The sequence below is a fragment of the Cololabis saira genome, chromosome 13, assembly GCF_033807715.1.
Source record: "Cololabis saira isolate AMF1-May2022 chromosome 13, fColSai1.1, whole genome shotgun sequence".
NCBI classification, from domain to species: Eukaryota; Metazoa; Chordata; class Actinopteri; order Beloniformes; family Belonidae; genus Cololabis; species Cololabis saira.
Genome location: NC_084599.1, coordinates 21,490,558 through 21,510,358, shown reverse-complemented (window position 1 = coordinate 21,510,358; position 19,801 = coordinate 21,490,558). Strand labels below are relative to the sequence as shown.

Sequence of the window (19,801 nt, the reverse complement as noted above, 5' to 3'; positions counted from 1 at the left end):
AAAGTCCTACTTGAAGTCTGTGAAAAGCATTTTTACATTGTCATCAGAATCAGATCATTTTGGCAATATGGCGCATGCAAGCAAGCTGATTTAAAACCAAGAAGAAAAAATGCAGCTAAGATGAAGAGAAAGTCTTTCATGAAATTCAAAGTCTGCCAATAACTTGTTGAATGCAATATGTGGAAGTGTAATCTTTATATTTTGTTGTTCTCCTCAGTGGAAGCCGGAGGAGGCGGCCCTACCTGTACAGGAAGAGAGCCATACACCGCAGCCGGCCTACCTACTCCTACTCCCTGGAAGAGGCCCAGGGCAGTATCAGGGAGGGCCACCCACCTCCACCACTCAATCCCTCTAACTCTTTCATGTCCAGGAGAGAGAGGAGAAAGAGGTTGACCATGTCAGTGTGGGAACAGAGGACCAGCCAGCTGAGAAGACACCGGCAGATGTCCAGCCGAGAGATTCTGTTTAACAACCCCAGTGAGGAGAAAGATGCACAGGGACGTCCACTGTCACAACATCGTAAAGCCGCGCAGCACACGCCATCTGGGAGTGTGAAGCTTCTGACGGATCCCCTGGACTCCCAGCCTCAAGTGCCCTCTATGTCCGTGGACACGCCCTTAGATGCAACTTTGCCTGATAATGTACCTGAACCATCGATTCCAGTGTTGCTGCCAGAGTCACCGAATGCCACAGCTCCCACTGACTCCGTGTCCATGGCCCTACCAGAGCCGCCTGAATCGGAGCCCGTCCCAGAGAGCAAGAGACTGGGCGTTAACCACAAATCCACCGAGCGACGAAGCCCCAGACTGAACGGTGAACGTCAGCACAGGGCTGTAAAGAAGTTCAGACCTCCAGATAATATTGACACACTGACTCCAGTGATTGGAGGCCATGTCAGGGACAGGAAGGCGCTGCGGCACTGTGACCATCAGAACGGGACCAGAACTCAAGGCTCTTTTCCTGGGAATGGTGAGCCGTCAGACAGTTGCCCTGTCATTGGGGACACAGGGAGAAATCCTGAAAAAGTAGAAGAGGGGGAAGCGGAGCCTGAAAGCAAAGAGGGAGACGTGTCCAAACAAGAGGACAGCAGGTGCGACACACCAACAAGATATTCGTATATGAAATTTAAAACAAAATATTTTTGGTAGACTAATGTTGAATAAGACGAATAATTTAGAGAAGGCAAGAAATTATATCTGCCCATGATGTTTTATAATGTGTTTCATTATTTCATGCCTCACTTTGTTGCAACTGCAACAAAACAGATCAAACTTTGCTCTGATCAGTTATTGGGAATTGGGAAAACAACATGTGTGGATCTCAGAAATTATAAACCTTGCTTTGCACAATTTGAGCCACACAAAACACCTGAGTTATCATTTTAAAATAAGATTATTACTGACACCCTCTTTAACTCATAAATCTACACATAGATATATTTTTTTCATCTGTCTGCTCATGTGTTACACTTCAACCTCAGACAGGGTGATCAGAGTGAAGGAGGGAACAGTAACCTGAAGGAAATCCAGCGCCACGGCGACCTTTGTCCTCAGACGCAGGAGGAGCTTCCAGAGCAGTCGGAGCCGTCTGCTTTCACAAACCCAGTGGAAAAGACGGAAGCCAAAGAGCCAGAGCAGGAACAGGACCAGGACCAGGACCAGGACCAGGACCAGGACCAGGATAAATCTCAACTTGACTCCAGTGTGATCATTGACATGCCCAACATGCAGTCGTCTCTTGAGCTCTCCACGATCACGGGTAATGGAACAAATAGTGTATATGAGCTCCAGTTGTTAATATTTTTCACAGTTTGTGAATTTAGCTGATGCTTTAGGTATTAATTGTTTTTTTCACCTAACTTGTAACGAGGTATTATTATTGGTTCACAAACTGTTGTCTGAAAATCCATCAGTGGCCAGTTACATGTACGTAAGTTACTTCAAAATAGCTGGAAGATCTGAGTGATCCATCTGTACAGTTACAGACATGCTTTAGTTCATATTTTGAGGAGTGCTGATACATGTCCTCACAGCATCCTGATCAAGCCTTTTCATCCAACAAAAAGTCTTGGCTTGTATATTTTTGTATGGTTTTATTAGAACCCACATTAACCAAGTATGAAAAAAAAATCAATGTTAAGCTTCCCTTGACTTTCTGCAGTCAACAACAAGGACCTTGAAACCTGTAAGTCAGACATGGAGGAGACAGAGGAGACAAAGCCTGTCAACACCGTGGCACCTGACAGCATGTTCATCTTCAAACCTGACAACCCGTAAGTTGTAACTGTCGTCCTACACTGCAACCGTGGATTGAAATGGATTAGAGGGATTTTAAATCTCTCATCAACTCTAATTGTCAGCATGGATGAACAACTAATTATCTACTATTTTAGTTTCATAGTATGCTTGTGGTTTAATCCTAAGAATGATCTTTTTTGTGTGTTCAGGACCGTATTTCCACCTGATCAAACATTCATATTACAGTAGGCCTGGGCGAAAAACTGATAATTTACCGTTACCGACATTCAATGCAATGACCAACGTCAATTTTCCCATGTCTGTAAATTTGGTGTTTTGATTTTTAAACAAAAAAAGTATTTTTGTCTGTTTTGACTGTATGTTCTGATAGGCTAGTTGCATTGTGGATTCACACCGAAAGCGTCAGAAATCGCCTGTGGTCGCTCAGGACGCCTGCATCGCGCCTGTCGACGACTGCAGTAGACGTGGCTTACAAGCTGCGCTGCAGAATAAGATTGGTTATTACTGACACCCTCCATAACTCTTAAATCTACGCATAGATATATATTTTTTACCTGAGTTCAGGTAAAATAGGCAATAGGCAGTCAAATCAGAAAAATGTCAGTTTGCTAGATAAAATATATTAATTCCTGATTAAATAAGTTTGTGTGTGCATAGGTATGCATGTGAATGAGTGTACGTTTGTGTGTACACGGAAGTACATGTGCATTGAGGCTTCTTGCTTTGGGAATCCCGGTCTGTGATTGGACGCTGCCTCCGCGTGGCTGCTGCTCATTTGCATAAAGTTGAGATTCTCTCAACTTCAAATTGATGCTCTGGACGCCTCTTGCAGCAAACTTTCATAGAAAATGAATGACGGCCGGAGGCCTATGACGCCCGTGGTGCTTTCGGTGTGAATGCACGGTTATAACGAAGAAGCAGCTGATATAGCTGCAGACGAAATAACAGGGCTCTAAAGATGTGAGATGTGCGTGAGACACGCATTTCAACAAGTTCACACGCCACACAGTCATTCTAACAGCACATCTTACAAATGAGTCATGGTAAACTACGGCACGCTGAGCTCTCAGCTCTGAGCAGATGTCTGGAGTTACCGACCCATCAGAAAAATAGAAAATAGAATCTTTTGTTGCCAGGTAAGGTCTGAGTTTCCGCTTCAAGCATTCTTTTAATGCATAGGGGTAACCTAAGTTACAACACGTGCATTTATCATTATCGAGGTAAAACTGCCCAATTTATCGTGATATTGATTTGAGGTCATATCGCCCAGCCCTGATTCATACCTGATACTTATACTTATACTGATACAGATGCCAAACTTTGCATCACCTTGCCTCCCCTCTGCCTTCCCTCAGGGTGCGCCGAGCGTGTCACTATGTGGTGAACTTCAGGTACTTTGAGATGTCCATCCTGTTGGTCATAGCTGCCAGTAGTATTGCGCTGGCTGCAGAGGACCCTGTAGCCAGCTCCTCTGACTGGAATAAGGTTTGTGTTCCCTATAATACACACAACCGTTTCCTGGGATGCAGGTGTGACATTGATATCATGAAGGAAACATGTCCTTTTTGATTGTGTTATCGCTCACTTTTTTTCTTTTATTTTTCATAAACTGTCCTGTTAATAGAAGCTAGGATATTTTGGCCTCTTCGGTGGCGATAAATCTCTTTGTTAACTCCTGGGATAGGATTACGATCACATTTTATCTGTGTTATGGGTCCCTTTAGCGACAAAAAATATCTGAAACATAATAACAGATTTTTCTTTTGCAGTTTTGCTACTTGATTGGGTGCATGGCTGTAACAAAGGAAGTCTGAGACATACTCATGCTTGTTGTTAATGAGAGAGGTGTTCCTAACTACCCTCTGTTGTATTATTACAGTTTGAAAAGTGTTTCGTTTCATATGCAGCTCTCACCTGATACTGTTGCTTTGTTTTCCCTTTTGTCTTACCAACTTTGCAGGTTCTTCGCTACTTTGACTATGTTTTCACTGGAGTTTTCACTTTTGAAATGATTATAAAGGTGAGTTCATGTGTAAATTATACAATAACATAAAATGCCTCTGCTTTGACCACAGGATGCCATCATTTTTACCCTGAACAACAATGACTGATGCAACGTGAATGAGAGGTTTTAAAGACTTAAAATGTATAAATAATCATAATAAAAAGTGAAAGGCAACACCCTCCGGACAGTGTTATCCTTGACATCAGTGACGACTGTTAGAGCCATTATTCTCTCACTGCAATTAGTTGAAGAACTGGATCATCTTTACAGTCCAGACTCTGACACAGGGATGTTCCAGACGTATTTACTGCCCAGCTCTGTGTTGTCCTCAGATGATTGACCAAGGTCTGATTCTTCACGATGGCTCCTACTTCAGAGACCTGTGGAACATCCTGGACTTCATCGTCGTGGTGGGAGCACTGGTGGCCTTCGCCCTCACGTCAGTCTCACAATTTATACTTGTTACTCACTTGACATCAAAAGTAATTGCTGTCCCCAACAAAGTATGTTTTTTAGACTGTTCAGAAGACCATTCAGAGCAGACTAGGCATTTATAAAGGTTAAGTAGAGAAAAGAAAATAAAATTCTTTGCCAAATGCGGTGCTAGAGCAATGTAAAAATATCCAGAATGAAAAATATGAGTAAATGATGTGTTTATTTAGCATAACACAAGCTCTTCAAACTAAATGCATGGTATTTTCTATTTCACTATCTTTTCATCTCTTCCATTTCGTTTATGGTTTTTTAAATGTTATAAATGTCTTTTCTCTCCCTGTTCTTGATGCCTCCATGGGACTGATCAACAGCAATGTGATGGGGTAAAGATCTTATCTTACTTATCTTAGTGCAATCAAAGCTGATGTTAGTAATTTACATTTTACATTATAACATACATTCTAGTGACTTAAACATTCGTTGACAATGAAGTATAGGTTTTAAAAGTGTTTGTTTAATATTGAGGAGTGCTTTTCTGAGGTTTGCTCACAGTGTTCATCTTTCTGCTCAGAAATAACAAAGGAAGGGACATTAAGACCATCAAATCTCTGAGGGTGTTGCGTGTACTCCGACCTTTGAAGACCATCAAAAGGCTGCCGAAACTGAAGGTGCGATATGTTCTGTTTGTTATGCTTTTTTATGTGTGTCTGTGCTTGTCTTATTGCTATATTTCTGTTAAGTTACATGGCATGTTAAATGAGATATCATGTCTCAAAAAATGAATATCCAGGTCATAAAATGTTATGTATCTTTTATGGGAAACTCAGTTTCAGAAAGTTACTAGTGCTTATGATACAGTAATAATAATAATGCTAACAATAACTCCCTAAATATGACTTGGATGTCTTTTCTTCATTTTCTGTCCACGTCTTGTATGTTTACTAGATTCCCAAATAATATAATAAGTAAATAAAATAATATAAATAATGTAAATAATATAAGCAGGGGTTACAATTATTCCGTATAAGTGGCTTTTTTAAATCTTTTTATTTAAGTGTCTACCCAAATTAAATTGTGCCTCATTCATGGAATGTGAGCAGAAAGCAGAATGCATTTCAAGGTTGTAGTTTTACACCTTTTAAGACATGGAAACAACGATTGCTTCCAGTTTACAAAGTTACACATTTTGTCCAGAGATTGATTTATTGGAGCTTCAAATTGAGTTCAAAGTTTGGAGGCCAATAAACTTTAAATAACCTACAATTAAGGAACATAATGCATTATAATTTCATAAATTGTGTGTTAAAAGCAATAGATTACCTTTGTGCCACGATGCAAAGCAATATAACCCATTATGTAGCAAGTAAAGGCTTACCTGCAGCGATTACTGTTGACTCCTGTGACTGCATCTGTTTTAATCAGGAGTGATTCATGATAAAGAGGTCTCTCTAATTACAGAGACAATATAGTTGTTTACAGCAGGGATTTTTTTTATTCTTACTAATAAACAGTGGGAATGCACCCCCAGCTTGCAATCAACTGCCATTCATGAACATTCAAATCCAAGTTTTACGCACCGTTCAAGAATCCAGATTAGCTTTTTTATTAGAGAGGAGATGTTATGTGCAAATCTTATCGCTGATTTACAAAGATTTCATGCATGAGGCTCATTTTGTTTACTAACACACATATTCCTCTTCACTTTAAGTTGGAAAGCTGAGAATAGAGAGGGATGAACATGAAGTATTAGGGCATGGAGATGTGCTGCGAGGGCTGAGATCTCCAAAGCTCGCACACAGTCTGTCAGCAGTTGATCAGGAGGACAGGAAAGAAGTGGAAATTGGAGGAGATGCTAATTCATAATCAGTGTTGTACATGTGCATCCGTAGATGAAGGTTGACTAATGAAAGTTTGAAATTAGACCCCCAATGAATAAAATATAAGATATGTTATAAAACTTTGTCAGAAATTACCTATTAAAAGACACAATATTTCAGTCAGGCAGGGGTATTAAAAAGAAGCCATGAAGTAACAATAATAATGATAACAATAAAATTGATAGGAGCATAGCTGGAAAATAAATTAAACTGATAGTTGAAATCCTATTGAGATTATTGTGAAAACATTTAAGTGTTTTGTTCCTTGGCAACATATTTGGCAATGCCTTCATGTACAAGTAGTAGAGGTGAACTTTCTCAGCGTGAATGGAAACAACCAACAACAACCAACTGCTTAACATCTGGGGTGCAGAGCTACTCCTTCACAGTCACATGTCCAGGAATTCATCATCTGTTCTTATTAAGTGCTGAAAGCACTCCTGCCCAACTTCTGTCAGTCTGTCTGAAGTCCTTTGTTCACCTGTATCATCTGAAATCCACGTAGAGAGGTGCTGGAAATCAGAACATGTTCCTGCAGTCTCAAAAACACTGTCTCCTATCAGCACTACAGGCTTGTCCATCCCATCTCCCCATGATAACCGAGGGGAAAAAAGGGGTTTAACCTCTTCCTTTTTTTTCTCCTGTTCTAAATCCTTGACCTCTCCTTCTCAGCTAATCTTCATTTGAGGTCTTTTTTCTGATAATTTACTGATCTTTGGAAAGTTCAATTTGATGCTTGCAGATGTAAATAACCTTGCACTGTCAAGTTTACTCATCACCCGTGCAAATCCTCCAAGATGAGCAGCATCTAAACCAACATGGAAAAATGTTTCAAAATTCATACTGTAAATGGAAAAAAAATCAACAAAGTACAAAAAAAGAAACAATTTGACAGAATATGCTGTTATTCTGTCAAACTGGCTGCAACTTGTGCGGTTGTTTTCATGGGCTGCAGTATTCAAGATTCAAAATTCTTTATTGTCATTGTTCATACTTAATAACAACGAAATTACAAATTTCAGATGTGAACATCTCATTTTAATCAAAGGACAAACCCTTTCTTCATATTGATAATGTACGGTATTTGATTAGATTACTATTCTCAATGGTTTTAGTTGATATAATTAAAAAATAATTAAAAGCTATGCAAAAGAAACAAAACAAAATTTAAAGTTAGTTATCTTTTGCTAATAGTTTGAGATAACACAGATGTTTGATATCCCCACAAATATTCAAACCAGTTTGCTAAATTCCTATGTGATGACATCATAATTTAATAAAATAAAGGAATCATCAACCAAAGACTTGCAGGGTTTGCACTCAACATTTACATGTTGAGTGCAAACCCTGATGCATCTCCGAAGAAACCTGAAACGAGTGTTTGTTGTGTCTTTTTCTCCTCCAGGCGGTGTTCGACTGTGTAGTGACGTCTCTTAAGAACGTCTTCAACATCTTGATTGTCTACAAACTTTTCATGTTCATCTTTGCCGTCATCGCTGTGCAACTCTTTAAGGGGAAGTTTTTCTACTGTACTGACAGTTCAAAGGACACACAGAAAGATTGCCAGTAATCTTACCTTGATTTTTTTCTTCTTCCTACATACTTTTTGAACTTTGACTAGATTTCAATCTGATCCTTCTGATTTAATTTCATTTATTTTTTCTGTTTATGATTTGTTTCTTCTTTCTTTACCCTGTTAGTTTTTCTTTTTTTCTTCATTCCTTTTTTGTTGAGTGTGCACATTTATGCCTTTTGCTTTTAATGGTTTAAGTAATGATGATGTAACGTTTGTACAATTCTTGTCTTCTTTTTTCCCCCCTTCCAGGGGTTACTACATTGATTACGGGAAGGATAAGAAAGAGGTAAAGAAAAGAGACTGGAAGAGGCACGAGTTTCATTACGACAACGTCATCTGGGCTTTGCTAACGCTGTTCACGGTCTCCACTGGAGAGGGATGGCCTCAGTGAGTGTCAGACTGGAGTCAGGCCGGTTCTCATGCTGGCTGATAAAACTGATGGGGAGCTTTGCAAAATATCACTTTCCTCTCTTAGAGGGGTCATTAGAGGGGTCATAACCGTTCAACATCTGTCTTTCTCTTTGGTAAAGGTCAAATCTGACCTTTGATGAGGGAAATATGAAAGGTGGGATTCATTCAAAACAGATTTTGAATGTCATTATCTGTCCATAAGTTTGCTTGTTAATATTCCCCTGGTGGTGCTTGTAGGTTTGTCCAGGTCCAATCCTTGTTAACTGACTTCTACTGTGGAAACAACCAAAGAAAAAATGGTTTCCCAGTAAAAAAACACTGCCAGTTAAAAAATACTATACTAACAAATTGAGTGGTTTGTCATGTTGTCATATGTTGTGGTTTCTATTCATGTATTCTTCACTTTGCATTGCACCTCTGCTCTGCTAGGGTCCTGCAGCACTCCGTGGATGTGACAGAAGAGGACAGAGGTCCAAGCCACGGCAACAGGATGGAGATGTCAATCTTCTATGTCATCTATTTTGTCGTCTTTCCTTTCTTCTTTGTCAATATTTTTGTGGCTCTCATCATCATCACCTTCCAGGAGCAGGGGGACAAGATGATGGAGGAGTGCAGTCTAGAGAAAAACGAGGTGAGGAAAAATCAATGAGCCTGCAAGCTACAGAATCTATCTTTAGGTTTGGTACTTTGCAAATGCATGACTTTGAAATAATGCCTGGAAGAAAATCATACCCAGTTTAGACAACAATCAGTTGAGGTGACTTAATTTGAAAACTCAGGAAGTCTTTTGTTGGTCACAAGCTTTTATCTTCTTAAAATGAGGGACAATACTGTAAAAATGTACCCTTCCCCAGATTTGTCCCTAGACACAATCATGTCTTGCAGGTTAGGTCATAGTACCGGTATGTCTTTGTTTTCACTATGACACATTCATTCATTTTGTACTAATGTTGTTGTTGTTGAAATCTAAACAATCAGGTGGAATTTTAATATCAAATTCATGTTTGTTGTTTCTGGTCAGCACAGTTCTTCTGACACGCAGCAGTGTTGGACACTTTTCATTATTATGCACCGATAACGATCACATTGTATGATTATTGTAGTTATGGTCTTCCATAATCTTCATTAGAATTCCTCTGGTTCCTTCATGCACTTAATTTGTTCACTGCTTTTTCTACGCTGCATTAGAAGCCTTTTATATCTGTTTACTGTATGCAAAGTCTAAATATATGCAGAATGTGACGTGATGTGAGGTGGACTTCCGCTGACTGAGTAAACTCATTAATGTTATCTGTCTCCTGCAGAGTTAGAACGATGCAGAATGCTGCACCAAAATGTTAACTAGACATTTTCCACTTTTTCACGTCTGTTTTGTTTCCTCTGATCTCTCTGGATGTTTAGAGAGCGTGCATAGACTTTGCCATCGGTGCAAAGCCCCTGACCCGGTACATGCCGCAGAACCGACACACGTTCCAGTACCGTTTGTGGCATTTTGTGGTCTCGCCTTCGTTTGAGTACACCGTCCTGGCCATGATTGCTCTCAATACTATAGTGCTGATGATGAAGGTGAGGAAAGTAAGGGAAATGACATAAGAAGGAATACCTGAAGAGTATAATTAAACTTTGCATTTTTAATGAGATCAGAAGATTACTTAAGTGATAAATGAAAGAACAATAGCTGAATCACTGCAGCCATTTCCCCTCTTTGCCCTGAATCCACAAACTGAAGATAATCAAAGAATCTGACACTTGTCAGTGCTTACCATCCCATGTTTGCATTTAGGTCTGGTGATTTTCTCCTCCACCTTTCCCTCGTCAGTGTTTAATTCCATGTCTAGCCTTTTCTCAGGCAGTTCATACAGACAGACAAACGCTGAGTGACTCAGCCTGTATTAAATATTGATCTATAATGTGCAGACACTCCTATTTAACATGACCTCATTAACTGTGGCTGCCGGCCCCAGAGAAATGACTCCTTTTATAGTGCTACAGATGACAGGTGCAGAGACAGAGACGCTATTTATGGGTCTGGAGGAATCTTCAATCAACCTGTAGATCTGCAGGGCGCACTGAAATCAGAGAGGAGGGGGATCTGCAGTGAATGGGTTTGGGAATACTCCGTTCGTAGTTTGAACCATGCCATCTTTGTTTTTCCAGTATTACTCTGCGCCGCCAGCATATGATGCCGTATTGAAGCACTTGAACACAGCTTTCACTGTGCTCTTCTCTGTTGAGTGTGTGCTCAAGATCCTGGCCTTTGGCTTTCTGGTGAGAGACAAGAGCATCACGCAGCCTGAGTGTGAATTCAGAAACTGTTCACATGTTGCTTATTGAGCTTTTCCTCTGTCACACTAGAACTACTTTCGAGACACTTGGAATATTTTTGACTTCATCACTGTCTTGGGCAGCATTACTGAGATTGTGGTAGACTTGCAGGTAAACTCACACCAAGACTGCACTTTTCACCTTAAAATGTAATAATTAAATCAACATTAGGCTGACAGCATTTCATCCAGTAACAGTTTCCCTCTCCACTCCTTCATTGCTCTGCCAGAAAATTGATGCGTTCAACATGAGTTTCTTGAAGCTGTTCCGAGCTGCTCGTCTGATCAAACTGCTGAGACAAGGCTACACCATCCGCATCCTCCTGTGGACCTTCGTTCAGTCATTCAAGGCGTTGCCCTATGTGTGCCTGCTCATCGCCATGCTCTTCTTTATCTATGCCATCATTGGCATGCAGGTCAGAAGGAGAAAAATTGATAACACACTGCATCCTGACTCCTTGATGTATTTATTTCATGTTGAAGGTTTCTCTTAGGCCCCAACTAGGGATGGGCGGTATGGACTAAAAAATGTATCACGATAATTTCTGGCATTTATCCCGATAACGATAAAAATGACAATAAAAAAAAATAACAATTCAACTCCACTTTTTTAACTATAATCAATATGTTACACAAAAAACTCATCAACCATTTATCTTTTTTCTTTCTTTCTTTCTTTCTTTCTTTCTTTCTTTCTTTCTTTCTTTCTTTCTTTCTTTCTTTCTTTCTTTCTTTCTTTCTTTCTTTCTTTCTTTCTTTCTTTCTTTCCTTCTTTCTTTCTTCTGGCTCATTTATTTCTGGCTCCTTTCTTTCTTTCTTTCTTTCTTTCTTTCTTTATTTCAGGCTTCTTTCTTTCTTTCTTTCTGGCTCATTTCTTTCTTTCTTTCTTTCTTTCTTTCTTTCTATCTTTCTTTCTTTCAGGCTCATTTCCTTCCTTCCTCCATCTTCCTTCCTTCCTTCCTTAAATCCGGCTTTACACAAAAACGTCATCAACGGGAATTTATCATTTTTACCGCAAGAGGACAAATTCTTATCGTGGGGAATTTTTTTGACGGTATATCGTGAACAGTAAAATATCGCCCATTCCTAGCCCCAACTAAGCAATATGTTGTTTTTCTCCTTTGGACATTTACTTTTGTTCTGTATAAATCAGGTGTTTGGGAACATTAAATTGAATGAGGAGACCCACATCAACCAACACAACAACTTCAAAAGCTTCTCTGGTGCTCTGATGCTGCTGTTCAGGTAGGACCCACCAGTACCTGCAGATGTGCTACTCAAAGGCAAATCTCAATCCCCATTATTTCTAATCACTTAATCCATCAGTTCAACACTCGTACTCCAGAATGGCTCCATAATTTTGTCATTCCATTTGCAAAATGCGGGGTAGGCTTCAGCAGACCGCTGTGACCCTGTATTGAATTAAGCCGGTATAGAAAGTGGATGGACGGATGCCACATTTTTTAATGTAATCTGTATTGTGTTGCTAGGTTACAGTAGTAAGCCTTTGCCTTCTAAACACACAAGGGGCCCTCAGTGTCAAGGAGTGATAGACAGAGCAGTGTACATTTTGCTCCTTAGCAAATAGCTTTGCTGTTCCTTTTATTCTTACAGTCTGTTAAAAAGCAGTCTAATAATGAGCCAGATGTCTAGGTCAAAGTATTAAGTGTTCATACTGTGTTCCTCTCTTTGAGTGTTAGTATGTTCTTTTGTATGATGGAGGAAAATATCTCAATCTTTAAATAATCTCCTTGATTCTGGTTGAGTCTACACAGTCTAGAAGACCAACAAATAAGCGATTGCACTGTTGGACTCATAATACCAGATGCCAAAATAATTAATAGAATTTTATATACGATGGACAGAACAAGTGGGATAAAAACTGGGGTGTTAAATACACGTGTGAATAAATGATGATCTGGACATTGAATCTTAACCAACAAATCCTTCCCGTTGGTACTGTTTGGTTCCCGTAACCAGGAGTGCCACCGGGGAATCGTGGCAGGAGATCATGTTGTCGTGTCTGGGAGGACAGCAGTGTGAAACCGACCCATCTCTCGTGTCAGAAGTAGGGACTACTGACGGAAAGGAGGGCTGTGGCTCCGAATTTGCCTATTTTTACTTTGTGTCCTTCATCTTTTTTAGCTCCTTCTTGGTAAGACTTAACACTTTTAAGTGACACTATAGCTTGCACTGATTCTGCCTTTTTATGTGGTTTAGCTCTTCATTTGTTGCGTCTTCCATGCAGATGCTGAACCTGTTTGTGGCTGTGATCATGGATAACTTTGAATATCTTACAAGAGACTCGTCCATCCTGGGTCCGCACCACCTGGATGAATTTGTCCGAATCTGGGGAGAGTATGATCGCGCTGCCAGGTCAGTTTCTTACTTACTTACTTTACTATTACAATTACTGATTACTTGCCTTCTCTGAGTTTGACTCTCATGATTTCATCTGAAAAGCTACTGTGGATACAGGCAGGTCATTTTTGCTCAGAAATGACGTCCTATGTTTGAATATATGGCATTACTGTATGCAGAAAGTATGTACACCAAAAGATGTCAGTCCGAAGCTGATGGCAGCACCTAAAAGTATATCAAACCGATGACAAAAATGGGATTCATTTACTTCATTGGTATTAAAATATATATATATATATATATATATATATATATATATATATATATATATATATATATATATATATATTTGTTTACCTGATACTTGTGAAAAAGCATGTAGGCAGGAGGCAAGTGGTGATGAAAATGGCTGAGTTTTACTTCTCTGTGTGAGGTCATACAACTTGGCTTGACACTGGGAAAACATTCTCTGATTATTCTGAAGATCAACTAAGAAAAATCTTAGTTGACTCAATGATGTTTAAGTAGAATATAGCTGAGAAACCAGTCTTTGCCCACCAGGTATTTTATCTCTTATATCTGTGGATGTGGACTAAAAAAACATTAGCATGCCCACACAGTTGTATGAGGCTGCAGAGTACAGGTGGTGTGGTCTGAATCTCCATCTAAAGGGGGACAAGTCTCAGCCTCTCAAGCTTGTTCCTCTAATTGAAATTAGCTCAGAGTTATTTAAGCTGGGGGCAAGGAGACATGTACAGCATCAGGCAGACCCCTGTATTCCACTTTGATTCAGAGTGAGCAGAAAAACTTCAGAAAGCCAAATCCAGTATGTCCACAGAAAGCTGCAAGGTTGTTAGTCTTCCATAGCTCCACAAGTCCTGATCCTAATCCAAATGTGCATCCAAAGTCCTTTGGTTGATATCCAATGTTTACTTCTTATAGACATGCTATTTTTAGAGGGCTTTTACTTCATGATTACAATTATTTATAAACAGCCTTTGCTCTGTGTCACTTCTCCTTTTTTTCTAATAGTGCCTCTCTACTTTTGTATGAAATAAATACACACAGGCAAACACCCATGTTTTTTCTCTCTCTCTCTGTCTCTTTCTCTCTCTCTCATCTCATATTCAAACTAGTCCAGGATTCGCTGTTGTTAAGGTGTCATGTCTGTCATTCATCACAGCTATCAGCTCCTCCACTATTTAAGCAGTCTTTTATGTCATTTACAGATATGGCACTCTTTTATTGCAATTAGATTATACATTTATTGATTTATCTTGCATATAACAATGAAGCACTATCACGGTCATCTTTATGTTAATATGGTTAGATGCTCATTTTAGAACTTTATTTAGAACTTCTTATTTTATCAAAATAAACTCAAAAAATCACCGGTTTCCTACAGATACGCCTTTCTCCACATTATAACTGCATTTCTGCAACGTAGATTCACTGTTGCTGACACAAATGTCTAGTTCTACAGTTGGAGCTCCTCTAGCATTGAGGCATCTTCTGCTCTTTTTCCTCTCATGCTCCGGGAAACATCCCTCAACCAAGAGTAACCACTGAATAACAGGACAGTCTTAGTGTTCACATGCTGCTTCTGGTGTATACAACTTTTTTGTTATTGTTGGGCCAGTTATTTATGGTTGACATACCCAGACAGACATAATGTAATGTAAACCAATATAACTTTTGGTACAGAGAAAAAAGGGAGAGAAAGTGACAGAAATCCAGAAGGATATGAATGTTCCAGTTTTCACCCTCTCAAAAAAATATTCAAAACCTGGAGTGATGTTTGTTTGGAAAAACGCATTAAGGCAATATCAAAGTCATCCTACCATCACCTTAAGAATATATCAAGGTTAAAAGTTCTGATGTCTCAGCAGGGGGGGTGGTAGTCTAGTGGCTACAGAGGTGGGTTTGGTCTGGAGGACCAGGTTCAAGCCCCAGAATGGCAACCAAGATGAACCACCCTGGGCCCCTGAGCAAGACCTTACTACTACTACTACTGCTAAATGACAGCTGTAGTAGCAGGACCTGGAAAAACTAGTCCATGCATTCATCTTGAGTAGCTTGATTATTGTAGAATCTTTACAGGTTTACCTAAAAACTCAGTTAGACAACTGCAGCTCATTCAGAACTCTGCTGCTCGAGTCTTCACTAAGACCAAAAAAGTGAAGCACATCAGTCCAGCTCTGAGGTCTTTACACTGACTGTCTGTCCATCAGAAGACAGACTTCAAAGGACATCAGTGACCTCCTGACCCAGTATGAACCTTCCAGACCCTTCAGGTCATTTGGATCCTGTTTTTATCAGTTCCCAGAGTCAGAACCAGACATGGAGAAGCTGCCTTCAGCTTCTGTGCTCCACATGTCTGGAACAAACTCCCAGAAAAACTCAGATCAGCTGAAACACAGAAGAGTGTATTTAAGTCCAGGTTGCATTTAAAGCTCTAAACCTGCACTGATGATGACTTTTAAACATGTGTAGAAACTTGATCATATTTTAACTACTGATGACATCAGATTTTTATCTATTGTTCTGTTTTATTTAAATTTTAAATCATTCTTTTTATTTATATTTTAATGTTTTTGTAAATATCTATTGTTCTTATTTCTTTCTTTTTTATTAAAATTTAAATCATGCTTTTTATTTTTGTTTTAATGTATTTGTAATGCACTTTGAATCACCTTGTTGTTGAGTTGTGCTATAAAAATAAACTTGCCTTGCCTTGTATTTCCTTTCTCTGCCAGAAATAGGTACTATAGTGTAATATTACTGCTTTGTTTAAGAATGATCAATAACTTTGTATCACATTTTCATGAGCAAATGTTCCCTGCTTTCCTAACTGCTGTGTCCCATGTTTCAACAAGAAGAGAGAGCTCCTTGTTGTATCATCTGTCTGTAATTACAACACGACTAAAGAAGCGTATGTTCTTTCCAGTGGTAGGATCCACTATAAGGAGATGTACAAAGTTGTACGCACTATCTCACCTCCTCTGGGCTTTGGAAAGAACTGCCCCCACAGGGTGGCATGCAAGGTTTGGTTCCCTCGTGTCATCAAACCTCCCTTCTGCCTATTTCATGTGGGATCTTTCCTGATGTCTTTCCTTCTTTCCTTTCCTTCCGTTTTACTGACTGTCACCCTCCTGCTTGACCTTTAGGGGATGTGTTAATCAGGTTGAAGAATGATGATACTTCAGTGTCAGGGTACTAAGGCACAGGATGTCCCTCATTTGCCAAAAGATTTCTGTCTAAACCTAATGTTGAGTTTGGCTTTCAAATACAATAACATAAAAATCTGAGGGAATTCTGTCTCTTTCTACCTTTTGGATCTGGGATTATATTGTTTGCAATACTGTCTCACACACATGAAGCGCCAGACAATGTAAGTATGAAGTATTTGTACCAGATCCAGTGAAGATGTCATTCCTTTTCTCACCCGTTGAAAGGAGTCCTCGTTCCCTACATTTCTATGCCCAGTTCTTGGCATAGAAATAATACAACCTGTTTTATTTCTCCTACTTTACTCACTCCTGTTGTGTGCTGCCTTGAAATAACCCTCTCTCTTGTATCTCCTCCACTCCTGTTCTTCACTTTTCACCCTTCACTCCCTCCTGTGTTCCTTTCCTTCCCCCCGATCCTTTTTGGAATGCACACCCCTGATGCCTCCGTCTTTACTGGATTTCTCTTCCAACATCATCCCTGTTACTTCCTCCCTGTTTTCCTTTCCTTCCCCCTTTTCTCCACTTCCTCATCTCCATCTACACGGTTACCTGGCGCTCCCAGTGGCCGCATCCATTACACTGACATGTATGAGATGTTGACCAACATGTCGCCACCTCTAGGCCTGGGCAAGAAATGCCCCTCCAAGGTGGCATATAAGGTAGACTGAATGCCAGACACAGGCACTGCCGTTTATTTCAATCAACAGAGCCAAGCAGTGTAAATTTCATTTTATGTGTCAGAATTTCCATAACTAAAGCATCTTTTGTGTTGACTATATGATGCTTGTTTGTCCACTGGCAAATAGTGAGTGCTACTTTTGCTTTTCATCTTGGCAGAGAACTAAGACAAATCATTATCTGTTCACTTATAAGGGAAAAGACACATTTTATTACAGTTGATTTTAAGCCAATGTGAGAGAATTAATGAGAAAGTTGTAAAACATCTTGATATTGTTATTGGCAGAAACCCACTGTCAGTTGTTCTCATGCCTTTCACACTTATTTCTTACATCTATCCATCTGCATGTGACTGCTGCCACAGCCCAATGTTGTACCCGTGTTTGCCTTGTTTTGTTTTTATGTGCTCACTGTGATGTATCGTTCTTGTTGTTTAAGTGTTTGGTTTATGTGTGCAGACCTGCATGCATGCTCAACTGCAGATGTAGCTTTTATCTTTTACTGAAGCCAGATAAACAGTTTTATTGTAAATCTCTTATAGGGATCCAGTTACAGAAGTGGGCAAGAGTTTTTATCATTTTTGAGGATCTTTTGACAAAAAAAGTTTTTTCTGAGATTGCAGTATTTTTATTTGATACATGTGCTGTTAATGCTTGATTTTGACATGAAAAGTTCTATTAGATATATAAATATATTACAGAAAAAATAGTAATTACATAGGTGCCCCCTTGTCCTCCTGTATCCATTGCTGGATTCTAAATTCAAAGTTAATTTTTTATTTATTTTTTAATCGTCAAGTTACTTTCAAATGAATCTACAGGAAATGACGGTTTAAATGGAAATGTTCTTGCTGAATATGTTGCTACACATATTCAGCAAAAGCTAACCATGCCTCATAAACTATGATTCAATTATTGTTATGAATAAAATATTTAAAAAACATTCTCGTAAGAGTGGCCGAATCTGTTGAGATAAATTTTCCTTTGCGTTGGAGTAAAATGAGGTCTTGCCTGCGTCAATCAAGCAGCCTTTACAGTACATTACATGCAGCGTTAACATGCTTTAGAAAATAAGAGCACAACTACATTTGAATGCATTTTGAGCCATGATAAAGACAGACTATGATACTTCCCTATGTTTATTCAGAGACTTGTCCTGATGAACATGCCAGTCGATGATGACATGACCGTCCACTTCACATCCACCCTCATGGCCCTCATCCGCACAGCCCTCGAGGTCAAGATAGCGAGAGGTCAGATGTAGTGTCAAAGCCCTCAACAATACATTTCAATACAGAGAGTTTTAACCATCATTTTAATTTGTGTGCTGGCTTTTATGCTTTGGAACTTCTGATATCCAGGAGGAGAAGACAGAAATCAGATGGATTTGGATCTGCAGAAGGAGATTGGTCTTATCTGGCCTCACCTTTCTCATAAGACCCTGGACCTACTGGTTCCCATTCACAAAGGTAAAATCAGTATTTTGTTCTAGCATCTTATTGTAAGCTGAAATAATCGGTCAGTTAAAAGGAAAGGCATTCTGCTTTCTCTCTCTCTTAACTCTGCAGCCAGTGACATGACCATAGGGAAGATCTATGCTGCTATGATGATCATGGATTATTATAAGCAAAGCAAAGCAAAGAAGCTGCGACAGCAGCTGGAAGAACAGGTCTCTCCTTTTCTTTCACTCTTATCTAACTTTCTGTCATTTCAAATCGATTGTATTAACATGAGCCACTCAGCATACACTGATGCTGATTCATTATCATGATTATTGGGTTAATGTTTAGTGTACATTTTTAAATTGAATATGTTTTCAACTGAACAAAGCAAGTGCATCACACTGAGGTTAAATGAGCGAAGCATCATGGGAAAAGGAGCAGGGCTTATGGGTGTAACAGTGGTATATATGTCACAAGGCGTGGTGTTGAGGACCCAAACGCAAGGAGAGAGAGGGAGGCTGGAGGCAGGAGTTCTCAAAAAACAGAAGGATTTATTCCACAAAAAAGCCAAACTAAAAAGCTGCAGAGCAGGATCAAAAACAACTCACGTCTACAGGGATCGAAAACCAGGAGTACATGGAGGGAACAAACAGTACGGACCGACAGGGAACCAAGGAAAGACAAGACCAGATATACACAGGGGATAACGAGACACGACGAGACACAGGTGCAGACACAATCAGGGCAAAGGGGAAACAGGAGGGACAGAACTAAAACTCAAACTGGGGGGAAGTGTCAAACCCTGACAGTACCCCCCCCTCAAGGGACAGATCCCAGATGTCCCAACAGTCCACACCCAGGGCGGGCAGAGGGGGCCCAGGCCCCACACGGCCAAAGTTCTGGGGGCCGTCCTCGGGACTGAGCAGACCAGCGAGAGCGTTCCGGGGGCCGTCCTCGAGGCCGGGCAGACCGGCGAGAGAGTTCCGGAGGACGCCGACGGGGCCGGGCCAACCGGAGAGTCATTTTGGGGGCCCAACACCGGAACCAGACTCGGGGCCAGGCACACCGGCCAGAGGGCCGTTTTCGGGGCTGGGCAGATCCATCCGGGACCGCCTCAGGAACTGAGATGGGCGGCGGGACCGCCTCAGGAACTGAGATGGGCGGCGGGACCGCCTCAGGAACCGAGATGGGCGGCGGGACCGCCT

At 40.2% G+C, this 19,801-nt stretch overlaps 1 protein-coding gene and 1 long non-coding RNA gene across 2 annotated transcripts in view; one reads left to right on the top strand and one right to left on the bottom strand.

The window, feature by feature from the left end:
- LOC133458404 (voltage-dependent R-type calcium channel subunit alpha-1E) overlaps positions 1 to 19,801 on the top strand; it is a 121,234-nt gene that overhangs the window by 91,087 nt on the left and 10,346 nt on the right. The window contains exons 20-41 of the mRNA XM_061738258.1: positions 218 to 1,090; positions 1,481 to 1,758; positions 2,161 to 2,272; positions 3,614 to 3,743; positions 4,219 to 4,278; positions 4,596 to 4,702; positions 5,070 to 5,081; positions 5,270 to 5,366; positions 7,981 to 8,141; positions 8,401 to 8,538; positions 8,992 to 9,193; positions 9,964 to 10,128; positions 10,720 to 10,830; positions 10,918 to 10,998; positions 11,117 to 11,302; positions 12,040 to 12,131; positions 12,867 to 13,041; positions 13,135 to 13,262; positions 17,040 to 17,136; positions 18,302 to 18,407; positions 18,516 to 18,623; positions 18,723 to 18,823. Of these exons, the coding sequence (XP_061594242.1) occupies positions 218 to 1,090; positions 1,481 to 1,758; positions 2,161 to 2,272; positions 3,614 to 3,743; positions 4,219 to 4,278; positions 4,596 to 4,702; positions 5,070 to 5,081; positions 5,270 to 5,366; positions 7,981 to 8,141; positions 8,401 to 8,538; positions 8,992 to 9,193; positions 9,964 to 10,128; positions 10,720 to 10,830; positions 10,918 to 10,998; positions 11,117 to 11,302; positions 12,040 to 12,131; positions 12,867 to 13,041; positions 13,135 to 13,262; positions 17,040 to 17,136; positions 18,302 to 18,407; positions 18,516 to 18,623; positions 18,723 to 18,823 (3,520 nt within the window). The remainder of the gene's footprint in view (positions 1 to 217; positions 1,091 to 1,480; positions 1,759 to 2,160; positions 2,273 to 3,613; positions 3,744 to 4,218; positions 4,279 to 4,595; positions 4,703 to 5,069; positions 5,082 to 5,269; positions 5,367 to 7,980; positions 8,142 to 8,400; positions 8,539 to 8,991; positions 9,194 to 9,963; positions 10,129 to 10,719; positions 10,831 to 10,917; positions 10,999 to 11,116; positions 11,303 to 12,039; positions 12,132 to 12,866; positions 13,042 to 13,134; positions 13,263 to 17,039; positions 17,137 to 18,301; positions 18,408 to 18,515; positions 18,624 to 18,722; positions 18,824 to 19,801) is intronic.
- Positions 7,605 to 10,443, bottom strand: LOC133458405 (uncharacterized). Its single transcript, XR_009783946.1, has 3 exons — positions 10,326 to 10,443; positions 8,978 to 9,178; positions 7,605 to 8,835 (listed from the first exon to the last, which is right to left on the bottom strand). It is a non-coding gene; the product is annotated as an uncharacterized LOC133458405 (long non-coding RNA).